Below are 13,464 nucleotides of genomic sequence, written 5' to 3'. Positions count from 1 at the left end.
ACATTTAATATTAACTTCTGTTCCTAATATTTTTTTCAATGTCTGCAAAATCTTACGTATAATATATGACTTGACACTACTGTGTCTCCTAATTCAACATACATTACAATTTATATATAAAATTAGTCTACAAATATGTAATGTTATAGTTTAATATTATTGTATATAGATGAATACATACATATATTTATATGTTATAGATTATCTAAAGTAACATGATTAATTCTTTTTGTTTTTCTGTAACATACATTATCTACACAGTCGATATTTTTTAACGTTACAAGGTTATATGACAAAATGTATTCAGTTGCTCGGACTCGCATTTGTGATTTTCACTCTCGTCAGCACAGGAATATCGTATTTTCACTATGCTCATAGCCAATCGCGCGTATTTTTTCATGTGAAATGAAAATGCAAGAAGTGAGGAAAGTCGACAAAGATACACAATCGATATCAACCCTCTGATATAAACAACACTGTTCTTTATTGCAGTGCAGTGAAATTCAGTGCAACAATTCACTGAGAGCTGGTTTATGCTACAATCTTAGGGTCCGTTCTTTTTAACTGAACTGGCTACATTAGTTCAGAGTTTATTTTTACATTTGTTTTTTATTCCTGAACTTCCTGAACTAGTGCAAGAAGTTTACATTAAAGCGTTTTCTATTCCCGAAATGACGTCAACGATACTGTTCGTTATTCCAGTGCAACAGAACTTAGTGCACGAGTTCACTGAACTGACTGCACTTTAGAGTCAGTGCAAGCAATGCAGGGCAAATGAAATTCAATCAGCGGTAATTTTGAATACCATAAAACATTAATAAATATGAAAGTAGAAACTTTCTTAGAGTATAAATTTCAGTATCTCATTGATATTTTTTATATATTTTAATATATAGTACTTGAGATATGCAAGTTAAAATTATCAGCATTCATTGTTTAGAAAACAATATTCATTAAATATTATATTTGTAGAAAATTTAGATTAAAAAGTCGGGCGCTAATGCATAATAATTAATAATATTATATTATATATAAATATTACGTATCTATTTTTAAATTTATATTTACTGTTAATGTCTTACAAATGTTTGAAATTGTTTTGAAGTTATTCTTTTTTATTAGAAAGATTTATATTATATTAAAATTTGATTTATGTTATAACGATATCGTCATGACTCTCACGGTCACATTTTTTCGGCAATATTTGGATATTTCGCTGAATTATCTATTCTCAGAGAATCGAGCTAAATACACGCAAATACGAAGGCATTTCATGTATTCATATCCGGTATCAGTTCAACAGAATAGATTTATTTTCTATATTCTCTTGTAATAATTTCTTTTTGTATTGTTCGGAACTAGACATATATTCCATGATCATTATTTTCAAGTCTTTGTAATATCGAATTCCTGCGGGTTGAAAAACATAATTCGAAACGTTTAACAATCAAGATAATAGACAAGAGATAAACAATAATAGCAAACAAGTTCTCTTTCGAAACTATATTTGTTTGTAAGAATTAAGATATTTGTTATTTAAGAATAATCTCGAAGGAAAAAAGTATAGGGAAAACAGCTAATACGAAATAACGGACGAGAGATTTGAGTGACGGACACCGACATGTACAGACATGTTCTTAAATCACGAATAAAAGATACTTTGATAAATCAGACTTTCGCACATTATTCTTTCCGCCTCCGTCTGGCATTCCACCATAAATTACTCAAAATGTGTATAAAGGAAATAATCAGAGGAAGAAAAAATAAAAATGGTGAACAATGAAAAAATAGCAATTATAAAACAAGACAGCGCAGGAAATATTCTTGTAAATGAAAATGGATACGTTACATCTCCGAAGATATTAAGATTGCCCATCTAAAGTTAGTATTTATAGTCTGCGACCGCTGCCCTGGATTTGTCGGTTGCCAGTCTCACGACCGTGCGGTCCAAATCCGCCGTGCGTCCGTGCCTCTCGGTCCGCTGCAAATAGTCGACACGCGACAGTGATTTTTTAAGATTCGTTAATCGCTTGCATATAACACGGTTGGGCGCCAGGCACGCGGCGACAGATTACACGGCTGCTCAGAAAGGAGAGGAAGTAGTTCGGTGGTCAGGGTGCTATTCGAGAGATGAGAGAGAGGCCAGTAAATAATTAAAGTCGATGGTTAACAATTAAGAAAAAGTTTATTCGCGAACTCTTCAGCGCGGCCTTAAGGCAGTTTACAACATAATTTTGATCTCATCGATCACGCGGCGCACGGCTGATCCGTAGGTCGCACGTCATAAACAAGTACCAAAGACGACCGGCAATATCTAGAGCTTTCGAGAACAGAATTCGTGTCAACTCGGCAACGGTTTTCGCATGCAAGATTCGCTATACGAGCTCCCGAGATTCGCAACGAAACTGGCAGCAAAAAGAATATAACATTAGACATGCAATTAGTCGGCGTAAATACTTAGATCATGGATAAGACAATAATAAACGCGCAACAATCCGCAACCCGAATAATAGTAGGCGCAAGCAAGGATGCACAGCAAATTAAGCTCGTGAAAGCAGGATAACGAAATATATCAAAACTAACAAACAGCACAACAATAACGAAATCATACGTTAATGATAATTGGAATCCATGCGACACCACTCTAGGACGATTCACAACTGTCATAACAACTCAGTACGTAAATGCGGCGCAGTTCCACCGCGCGATACAATAGTTGATAACAATCGGAAACGACAAGAAAAGACGTCGCGTACATTAATTGCAAACGGCAAAGTAACATTAAGAGGTGACTTAACGTGGCCGCTGGGAGGGGCGGGGGGCGAAAACGTTGTCCAAACTTCCCTCTATGGCAGGCAATCGTCACGACCGTCACAGGCACCGGCACTTGGTTCGTTACACTAATTATCACTCACATAAACTCGCGCTACCGGCATTCCCGCGACGTTCGCTCGTTTCGCCCGTTGTTCGTGCGACGACAACGGCTTTACACAAAAAGAATGCCCGGTTCACCAACTACGCTGATTATTTTCTCTTACTATTCTCTCTCGGCAGGTTGACGGCCCTCGGATTCACGTCCGTCCAATATGAGCGCACCACGATAAATGATCTTTCCGCGGAATACACGCAGGCGGTCGCCGTCTTCCTCTTGCAGTTTACTATTGTCGAAAATCGATCATAACTAATCGCATGGCTCTAATCGGCTGCGCACCGCGAAGTCTTCGCGGGAAACTCAAAACGCGGCGGCATCTGCGGCTATATCCTTCGGCTTCTTGGCTCCTCCAGTTCTGAGATTCTCGCGTCTCATCCCGTCAACTCGGTATCCTCGCCGGTTGCCGGAGCCTCACCGGGACATTCCGTGACCGAGGTCCTCCACGTTTTGTTTCATGGAGTGGCGCCTACCCCGTCTTCGCCCCGCTTGCCTTTCGATCGGCAGTGACAACAAGCAAGTTTTCAGCTGAAGAAGAGAAAAAAAGATCTATTTAATTCACAGCGGCACTTCCATTGCTGCTGACATAAGTGCGAGAGGGATAATACGACTTGTGTGTTATCATGCTTCCACGTCGCTCCTTCCTCAGCTGTTCTTCCTGCATCTGCGTATCCGCCACATTGATCCTCCATTGTCGGTGAGCGTAAAATACATGTAGAAGGCAGCTGTCATTCCGCGTCCTAAAAATAATAACGCCGCACGCGATCGCGACAATGGGTCCGCTGGCCAAACAACGACTATCCGCTTTCCTCCCCTCCATCGGAGGATGCGGATCCGAGTCAACCTCCCCCGCGATCGAGGCCTATGCCTCTTGTGACCGATAGCTGCAAAGCGCCACGTCACAAGTCATAACTAAGTAATATTACTACTAAGTAATATTTAAACAGTACTATGTGAAAATAAGAATTTCTCTTGAGACTTAAAAGACTTTAATATTTACATTTCAATATAGGATAAAATGACATAAAAGTAATAATTTATTCAATAAGTAATTTTTAATAAATAAATTCGTCTTCATCAGAAAACAAATCTAATAGTTCCATACTGATAATATGAGACGCCATTTTTTTCTTGCACTAAATCATTTTCTATTCCCTAGCTGCACGCTTACACTCGTCAGTTCTGGCTTGCACTAGGGATCTGTTCTTTTTAGCTGTACTGGCTGCACTAGTTCAGAGTTTATCTTTCTTCTTCCAGTGTAAGAATCAATTCTGGCTTGCACCAGTTCAATTCAATTCAGTTCTAGTGCAGTCTTAGGGCGGGAATAAAAAACAAACTCTAAGAAAAATTTTTAACACTATTCTGAAGTTTGAAGCGCTTTTCTGAGGTTATATTTTATTTACGACTAGTTTCAAAGATTGCTAGTATCGCAAACGTGACATTTAATCATGATTATTGTAAAAAAATGAAATTTATTGATAAGATACCAATAATATTACTTTCGAAGACAGCATACGGAATATGAAATCAAAAATATGGGGATGAGCTTTTGATAGATTTAATACAATCTCGCCCATTTATTTATGATAAAAAGTTAAAAGAATTTCGAGATATTAATATGAAACAAAATGCATAGTCAAAGATAGCTTCTATTTTAAAAAGTTCAAGTAAGTTATATTGAAAAGTTTTTAAATAACTTTTTTCCATAGCTTAGTTCATCTTGCACCAACAATAAACATTTCATTAGAAGAAAAGTTATAATATAGGCTCCACCTAGATGCTTGCAGTAAACATTCACTTATAATTTAAAAATGATATACATAATTATATGATATACATAATTATAACAAGTGAATAACAGTGATAATGTTTTGTATATGCAAATTATATAGTTCTAGACTGTCAAATACGTTGGTTACGTCTTCGTCAATTCTTCAGTAAGGAGAGGCAGCTACGAGAAAATGAAACAAGAAGTGGAGCAGGAAAAATAACAAGGTAAATATGAGTTCTTTTTGATTATTTAAGTTTCTTGGAAAATATCATCATTCAGAGAAGGTTTTTTTTATGTTTTGTGATAATGAATATGGATTGAATATATTTACTAAGCGTTGTTTTTATGCATATTTATAATATAATATTTGTGATGAATTGTAATTTTCATAATTTTAGAACTTATTTTAATATCACTCAACAAGTCAACCCGTCTGTGAACAGTCAAAAATGTATACAAAATGAAACAAAGACTGGTGAATTACATGATGATAACATTGAAAATATATGTACGAAAAGTTTGATCAATTCATCTATGAGATATCAGACAAAATTATTATCTGTACAGTGTTATAATATAACTGATGTGAGTCAATCTTCATTCGTAAGTATTTTATAGATGTCTAAAAATATTAATATAACAATAATATATCTTTATTTATAAATTTTACCACTTTTAATCATCAACGCCTATATAGCTAACACTGCAATCGACATCTTCGCCAATGTTGAGATCGATATCTTCACCGATACGGTCATCATCAGCTCCTTTACCACATTCAAATATACCAGTTTCAATAACAGACGAGCTATCGACTCTGTTATTAAAAATACAGAATATGCCTACATCTTGTTTTACTGGAACTAACAGACTCATAAAGGAAACAAAATGTCGATCCTATGGAAACAGCTTTGTCTCAAATGAATAATAATAATAAATGAATAATACTCAGTTCGATGGCATCCACAGTTATGCAGAATCGAAATAATAATGACATTTATGATCCAGATAAACTTGTAACAGCTGAGCTCAAAAGAACAATGGAACCAATGAAAAGCAACTTAAAAAGGAAATTTATGGACTTTTTGTACTCGCATAATGAATAATAGAGGACATCAGTATAAACAAATAAACTGTCAGTATAAGCATATATATTATATAAACATGTATCATTACAATAAATAAACTGTTATAACTTACTTCTAACTATTACAACTTTAAAATAAAACTTTTTAATATAAGAAATGCATTTGGTTTTAATTTAAACATTCAATAAAATTAAAAAAGTTTAAAGTAAGATTTTTACGGCACATGATTGTCCTCGGCGTACATTTATAAATTTAATTGCCACTAATCTTACCAATGGAGTCAAAAAGTAAGATGAAAGAATATCTCTTATTTCATATGCTTCTCTAGCAGCTCGGTGTGCACCATTTGTCAAGTTTCTTAAATTGCTGTCTCCTACTTCGTCTTTCCATTCACTTGCATTTATGTTTCCTTCAGTAGTTTCTTGATCCACATACTGATTTGGGCAATATCTTCGATATTGGTAATTTCTCGTCATTTTTTTATTTTTAAAAAGTTATGTAAACACAGTGCTGCTACAACAAATTTATCAACAACATCTGAACCTGCATATATCGACTTGCAAAATATCCTTCATCTAGACACAAGGATTCCAAAGGATTCCAAAAGTGTTTTCTATCATTCTTCTAGTACGCAATAAGTGATAATTGAAAATCCTTTTCTGTTCGGTCAAATGCCTTTCTGAATAAGGTCGCATCAAATTTGTTGTCATGTGGAAAGTTTCGTCAGCAAAATATAAAGATGTTTTTTTTTCAGAACCAGGTAAGTGTTTCCTTTCGGAAAATTTAATTTATACCGGTCGTGGGGATTCGAGAGACATGTATATATGTATATTGTAATATATGTATATATGTGTATCATTGTATTGTTGATGTGTTATTCTAAATACATTATTTGCGATAAATATCATCACATGCCTCGATAGTTGAAGGGATAAGATACCTGCCCAGTAAGCAGGAGATCTAGGTTCGATTCCTGACTGAGGTGATATTTTTTCGCAAAAATAATTACGAGTTTTCACGACTGGTTCGTGGTCGGGCCCCGCTGTGACGCACACTCTACCTTCTTATTTGGGAGGGTCATACAAGGCCTTATCAAACGCTGATCTGGAAAGGATTCCTCCATTACTTTCACTTCCAAATGCATCAACATCGATCAAAGTGAATTTGTATTTGCTATCACCAGCAGTCGTTAAAACAATGCTGAATGTTTTTTTGTAATTAAAATACATTGATCCAGAATTTGATGGTGCTTGTATAGTTATGTGTTTATCATAAATCAATTATACCTATATTCGGCAAATTCCAATTGGCTAAAAAATCATTGCTAATATGTTTCCAATCATCTTCAGGAGGAACTTTTATGTATATTGACAATGAAACCTGGCTTAGCACTGCACATGTTTTCTTTACAATATTATGAGTTGTGGATTTCCTATTCTGTATGCAAGAACTACCGACAACATTTGATCGCCAATTGTCAAATATCTATAACAAAATTGTGGTGTTAAAACTAAAAGAATAAAGTTGACTTTATTATTATATTATTATAATTAATCTGTAAAAATTAGAATAATACTTTACGCATTATGTTTTACCTTAGTGTTATCAAGCAAATTGTTGTTCTGGGTAAATTGGTTGTCTCAAGCTTCTTTTTTGTAAATAAGGTCGAATCATTTATAAAAGCTCGTCAAATATATCTATATTCATCTTATAGCGAATTCACATGCACTAACTCGATGTAGTGCAATGAATGGAAATCGCTAGTATATCGAAAAAAGAGATTGGCATCTTCTTTCCGCAAAAAGAGTTTGGAAGTCACCGTATTCGTCACGTCTTACATTTATGAGTCGTACCGATCTTCTATTAATCCAGCGCTTATTTTTCTTTTTTCTCCACAATGTTAATCCAAATATTTGTACAGTAGCAAGAAATAACAAAATATCATTTTCAAAATAATCATCCATTGCAAGAAAATCTATAAAAGGCAATATTAATAATATAATATATAATATAGTAATATATTACTATAAATGTAACTCAAAAAATATATTTTATAAACAAACCAGATAGTACAATATCTGAAAAATACATATTTACAAAATATTTAAAATAATCCAGAAAACATTATGACGTCTTAAAGATGTCATTTAAAAGACGTTTTAAATATTACAAGATGTCTTATTAAATTATTAAAAAAAGATTTTAAGACGTGTTGAGCGCGTATCAATAATTTTATATCATCTTGTAATCCTAATTGAAAATTGTATAGCCTGTTGCTGTATGGTTTCTAAGATCGCTCTTTTTGATTCTGTCGTGCTTTGTCGCCTTTCGATTATTGATTCATATAATTCTATGGCCAATTTATCTGTCCGAACGCTCTTGCCGATTCTCTCGTCTTTTGTTTTAATGTGTTGAATCTAACTGCAAGTGTGTGATACTCTTTTTGTTGAGATAGCATACTTCCAGTTCTGGTTTTAGTTGCGCGTATATCTCGCGTTTGGAAATCGATTATGTCCCTTTGTTTTAATTTTGTATACAGTACCGTTTCTAGTAGTGTGCTTTCCTTTCTTGGATTTGTGTTTTTCATACGATGCCGCGCTTAGGAATTCTGGCAGCTTGTGCGAAGCTTTATCGAACTCCGGAATCATATCGCAGGCTTCTTTTAATCTCTTGTACGTGTTCACGGGATCTTGTGAATTTCGGACGTCATTCATCGTACGCCCATATACAATCTCTCTCGGTTCACTATTTTCCGCGTCAACATTCCGATTGTAACTCGTCATTTCTAACTGGCTCATACGGCTCTGTAGCGTTCATATACCCTCTAGTATTTCGGTTAGCATTATGTCTCGTGAATCGTACGTTTCTGGATCGACTTTCCAGTGTGGCTGATTTAGAGTGGTTCTCATTTGCTTTACTTCGTTATTTAGCTCCATGTTAGTTAACTCATCGCTCTTCTGTGATTGGTCGTAATAGCCTGATGGCTTTGCAATTTCTGTCTGGTTTGCGTCTCGTGAAGCCGTATAAAATTCAGATCGAATACGCTGCTGTCGTAGGACGTCAGCGAAAATTCTCCGCGGCTGGGATTGCTTGCGTTCATATCGTCACTTACGTCAGATCTCATGTCTGTCGGGCGTAGTAAGTTATCGTCGCGTCTCTCCCTACTCGGTAACATGCTGTTATCCATGTCGCTAAGCGAGAATACGTGTTCGATTACAATATTCAGATGTAACTTCGTTCGACTCTCTAAGCTATCGTCGAGATAATAATCGTTTAAGTTACGACACATATTATCGCGTGGATCGCATGTATTTTCCGCCTATGCGGGGCTCAGCGAGTTCGGACTAAGTGCACGGCGGCCTGTATTATTATGTAATCATGATGAGTCTCTCTCAACGGATATTCGATTGATGTCTTCGTTCGACATCTATGTTATCGCTCTTCTTAATATTTATTGTGCTCGCTTTAATTTTTTATGACTTACATTAAGTCGCAATTCGCATGTTGTCGGTGTTTGCTCGCTTGTTGCGGTAGGTCTGCGTCTTCTCCGACGCTCGCTGACTGCTCTACCGGATGTTCCTGCTGGCGCAACTTGCTTTCAAGTTTGTATCCTTTTTTCTTTCCAGCTTCCAGGCTGACTCGGAAGGGGTGTGATGGCCACTTTCTCCGGTTCTGACTATGGATCCCACCGCTGCCATCAATTTGTTGTGCCGCTCCGAGCGCAACTGAGGGAGAGTGGCGGAAGAGGGGAAGGGGAGTCACAAACTCGATTTTAATATCGGAATAAAGAAACTTTATTTAATTACTTTGGGAGTTCGTTATTTCCGAATATCCCACAAATTATCGTGCACTATCACACTTCCTTAATATTTACGCGTCGTCGTATTTGTGTATCTGAGCTTCTGAGTCTCTGACAATGCGCCGTTTGATTACTCTCATCGCTTTTTATCAGTCCGCTGTTACGCGGTCTCGGTGCGTCCTCGTGTCGAAACGTTGTTTGGTACGTCAGCGTTTCGACACGATGTTATCGGAGTCAGCGTGCGGAATTGCACATCAGTTCGTTGCAATCGGCAAGGGCGCGCATTGTTCTATTATTTTAACTTATTTTAATTTCTTATTTGATCATTCTCGGGTTAGTCAGAATCCTTGGGATTCAATCAGCAGTATATTACGAGATCGGTTTACATTATTCAGATTGCAGTCTTGCAACATCCCTTTTCCCTTGGAAAAAGAAAACGAGTGTGGCGATAAGTTTGCCACATCTGGTAAAGTCAAACACGCGTATTTAGAAAGACACACGTATACACACACACATAGCCGGGTCACTCGGAATCGTTAGATATTTGGAATCGAGCGACAAATATAACGATCGAACTTTTGTTTCTTCTCAAATCGGAGATGCCATTTAATTGTTTTGAGCAATAATTGCGTGCGAATAATTGCGTGCATCCGTATAATTGTCGTAGCATGTAAATTTAGAGAGCGTAATCAATTACTTAGTCGTGGAACTTAATCACTAATCGTTATTAAAGTGAAATATTCAAATTGTAACGGAAGCGAAAATAATGACAGGACGAAAAATATGTTGACAATAAAAGAAACATCTCGAACAAATATGTGACCCGGACAATCGATTTGATAAAGAAAAGAAGGACATTCGATCTCGAGATTTTGCGGAGTCAAGAATATTGTCTCGCGTCGCGAGAATATTGTAATCCGAGATTTAATAAAGAACTCGATAACGCAATACTTCGCCTCATATTAATCGATGCTCCTGCAATCACCAACCGCTATCACTAAAGTGGTGACCCCGATTAAAAATTATTATACTTTTTCTTTTATTACATTTGATAAAATCGATGATCGCAAGTGTGGTGTAATCATAAAGACAGTCGAGCGTGACTTTCGTATGACCTGTGTTTTTTTTTTAAAGTACAGTTAACCGAGAAGCGAAATGGTGCTAACGCGTGAGCCGAGCCAGCAATCGACGGAACAACAGCAACATTTTTTAGAACAACAATTAGACTGCAATTAGAGCAAGAAAGAAGAGCGCTCGAACAGCAACGACTCCAACTGACGCAGCAGCAGCATTTATTGCCTGTGCAGCATTTAGCGGCGGAGCAACCGTAGAGTTTCGTTGCGCCGGGAGCCGAGGTGAGTCGGGTAGGAATGAGAATGCCCGAGTTCACTCCAACTGACCCTGAACTGTGGTTCAGTATTGTTGACCGCAATTTTTCGGCCGCCAGTATCTCAATAGACGCCACAAAATTCAGTTACGCTGTCACCGCGTTAAGTCCGCGTTATACGGTGGAGGTGCGCGACATTATTATGAACCCGCCTGCGGAAAACGCGTATGAGACTTTAAAAACAGAACTTATTAAACGTCTTAGTTTGTCCCAAGAACATAAGACTCGCAGACTCCTAGAGCACGAGGAGATAGGTGATCGCAAACCGTTGCAATTTTTGCGTCACTTACGTGATCTTGCCGGTAACGTAATCGGGGAGAAAGTATTGCGCACGGTGTGGTTGAACCGTTTACCCGCGTTCTTACAGCCACATTTAGCGGCTCGAACGGAGTGCACGTTGGATCAGTTAGCGGACGTCGCGGATACAATCATGGATGCAACGCGTGGGCCAGTGTTTCAGATCGCGGAAGCCGCGCGACCATTTCGAGCCGTGGAAGTGGATAACGTTATGACGATCGAAGCGAAGTTCAACTTGCAACTGGAACAGATGCGTCGTTGCAACAAGAGATGACAGAACAGCTGACAGCTATACGGAAATCGATAGAATCCATCGGAGTACGCGACAGAAATCGGCGGCGATCGCGTTCGCGATCACGTTCGCGAGGGCGAGGTCATTCAGAGAATGGCTTGTGCTGATGGCATTGGAAATTCGGATCAAATGCAAGACGTTGCGAGCCACCTTGCTCGGCAAACCAGCAGCAGGCGGGAAATGCAGCGGCCCATCGCTAATGGCGACGAATGAAGAGGGCCCGATGACGAGTCGCCTTTTCGTAACCAATCGTAGTACGAAAGTCAGTTTCCTGATCGACACGGGGGCTAATTTGTGTGTCTATCCGCGAAGAATGTTACGCGGTCCATTGAAGAGATCGACATACGAGCTTTCAGTCGCGAACGGAACAATTATTCGCACGTACGGCGTGAAGTCGCTGTCATTGGACTTCGGTTTGCGACGTGTTTTTGTGTGGCGCTTCGTGATCGCAGACGTTTCGAGACCGATAATCGGAGCGGATTTTTTAACTTATTACGGGTTGCTTGTGAATTTGCGAGATCGTCGACTAATAGACGGAATGACAAGCCTGACTATCCAGGGGCGCAGTGCGATGCACCCAGCATCAAGACGGTGACGGGTACGTCGCTGTACCACGAATTATTAATAAAGTTTCCTGATGTGACGAGATCAGAAGGACGACCGAAAGAACTGAAACATGATATGCGACACTTTATTAAAACGACCCCAGATCCGCCTGTAAGCCACGGAGACTCGCTCCGGAGCGTTTGACGGCTGCGAAAAAAGAATTCCAGCGGATGATCGAGCTGGGAGTCGCTCGATCTTCTAAGAGTTGTTGATCGTCGCCCTTACACCTAGTGCCGAAGAAGGGCGACCCTGCGGCGACTACCGGGCGCTCAATGCGAGAAGTCTCAGACTGTTATCCTGTGCGCCATATCCAAGATTTCACACAGACGCTTGAAGGAAAGAAAATCTTCACAATCATTGACCTTGTAAGAGCATACCACCAGATCCCGGTTGCTGATGAAGACATTCCGAAAACCGATTACCACGCCATTCGGCATGTATGAATTTCCATGTCCTTCGGCTTACGCAATGCAGCGCAGACGTTCCAGCGATTCATTGACGAGGTTTTGCACGGACTGGAATTTTGTTACGCGTACATTGACAACATCTTGGTCGCGTCAGAATCGGATGAAGAACATCAAACCTCGAAATTTTATTTGGGCGACTGCAAAAATACGGGGTAGTCATTAACCCTGGAAAGTGTGTGTTTGGCCAGCCGGAAGTGGAGTTTCTAGGTTATCTGGTGACGGGAGAAGGAACTCGACCATTGCCTTCGCGAGTACAGGCCATTCAGAAGTTTCAGCAACCGGAGTCAGCAAAAGAATTGAAGCGATATTTAGGCATACTAAATTTCTATAGGAGATTTCTGCCTAACGCAGCCGAAATGCAAGCACCGCTCAATGGCCTACTCCATAACAATATAAAAGGCAAGCAACTGATTATATGGATATTGCAAGCACGGCAAGCATTCAAGATCAGAGAAAGTTTAACCAACGCCGCTTTGTTAGCACAAGGGTAACGCGGAACTAGCGTTATTATTACAGACGCGTCGGATCGTAGCGTCGGCGCCGCGTTGCAACAAAGCGGCAACAGCGGTTGGGAACCGCTGGCGTTCTTTTCGAAGAAGCTAAGTCCGACTGAGTCGAAATATAGTGCGTTTGACAGGAAATTGTTAGCGGTGTATCTCGCGATTAAACATTTTCGGCACATGTTGGAAGCACGGACTTTCGCGATGTATACGGATCACAAGCCGCTGACTTTCGCGTTTCGTCAAAACCGGATAAGTGTTCCCCACGTCAGTTTAGACATTTGGATTTTATCGGCCAGTTCACAACGGATATTCGCTATATACCTGG

General features: G+C 38.9%; 1 protein-coding gene and 2 pseudogenes across 2 annotated transcripts; 2 read left to right on the top strand and 1 right to left on the bottom strand.

The window, feature by feature from the left end:
• The first annotated feature begins 4,463 nt into the window (after positions 1–4,463).
• On the top strand, positions 4,464–5,945 carry LOC105433679 (uncharacterized; annotated as a pseudogene). Its single transcript, XR_016139077.1, has 4 exons — positions 4,464–4,596; positions 4,822–4,924; positions 5,099–5,303; positions 5,398–5,945. The product of XR_016139077.1 is annotated as an uncharacterized LOC105433679 (transcript).
• A 152-nt stretch (positions 5,946–6,097) lies between these two features.
• Positions 6,098–8,724, bottom strand: LOC148936796 (uncharacterized; annotated as a pseudogene).
• Positions 8,725–9,682: 958 nt separating this feature from the next.
• On the top strand, positions 9,683–12,992 carry LOC148936795 (uncharacterized). The gene has a single exon (XM_089077334.1). The coding sequence runs from the start codon at positions 10,958–10,960 to the stop codon at positions 11,543–11,545; it is 588 nt and encodes a 195-aa protein (XP_088933460.1). The 5' UTR covers positions 9,683–10,957; the 3' UTR covers positions 11,546–12,992.
• Positions 12,993–13,464: the final 472 nt, after the last annotated feature.

Source organism: Pogonomyrmex barbatus, unplaced genomic scaffold, assembly GCF_055798465.1.
Source record: "Pogonomyrmex barbatus isolate J1 unplaced genomic scaffold, ASM5579846v1 scaffold2, whole genome shotgun sequence".
In the NCBI taxonomy this organism is placed as follows: domain Eukaryota; kingdom Metazoa; phylum Arthropoda; class Insecta; order Hymenoptera; family Formicidae; genus Pogonomyrmex; species Pogonomyrmex barbatus.
The sequence above is the reverse complement of the archived record's forward strand: the minus strand, read 5'-3'. Positions and strand labels throughout refer to the sequence as shown.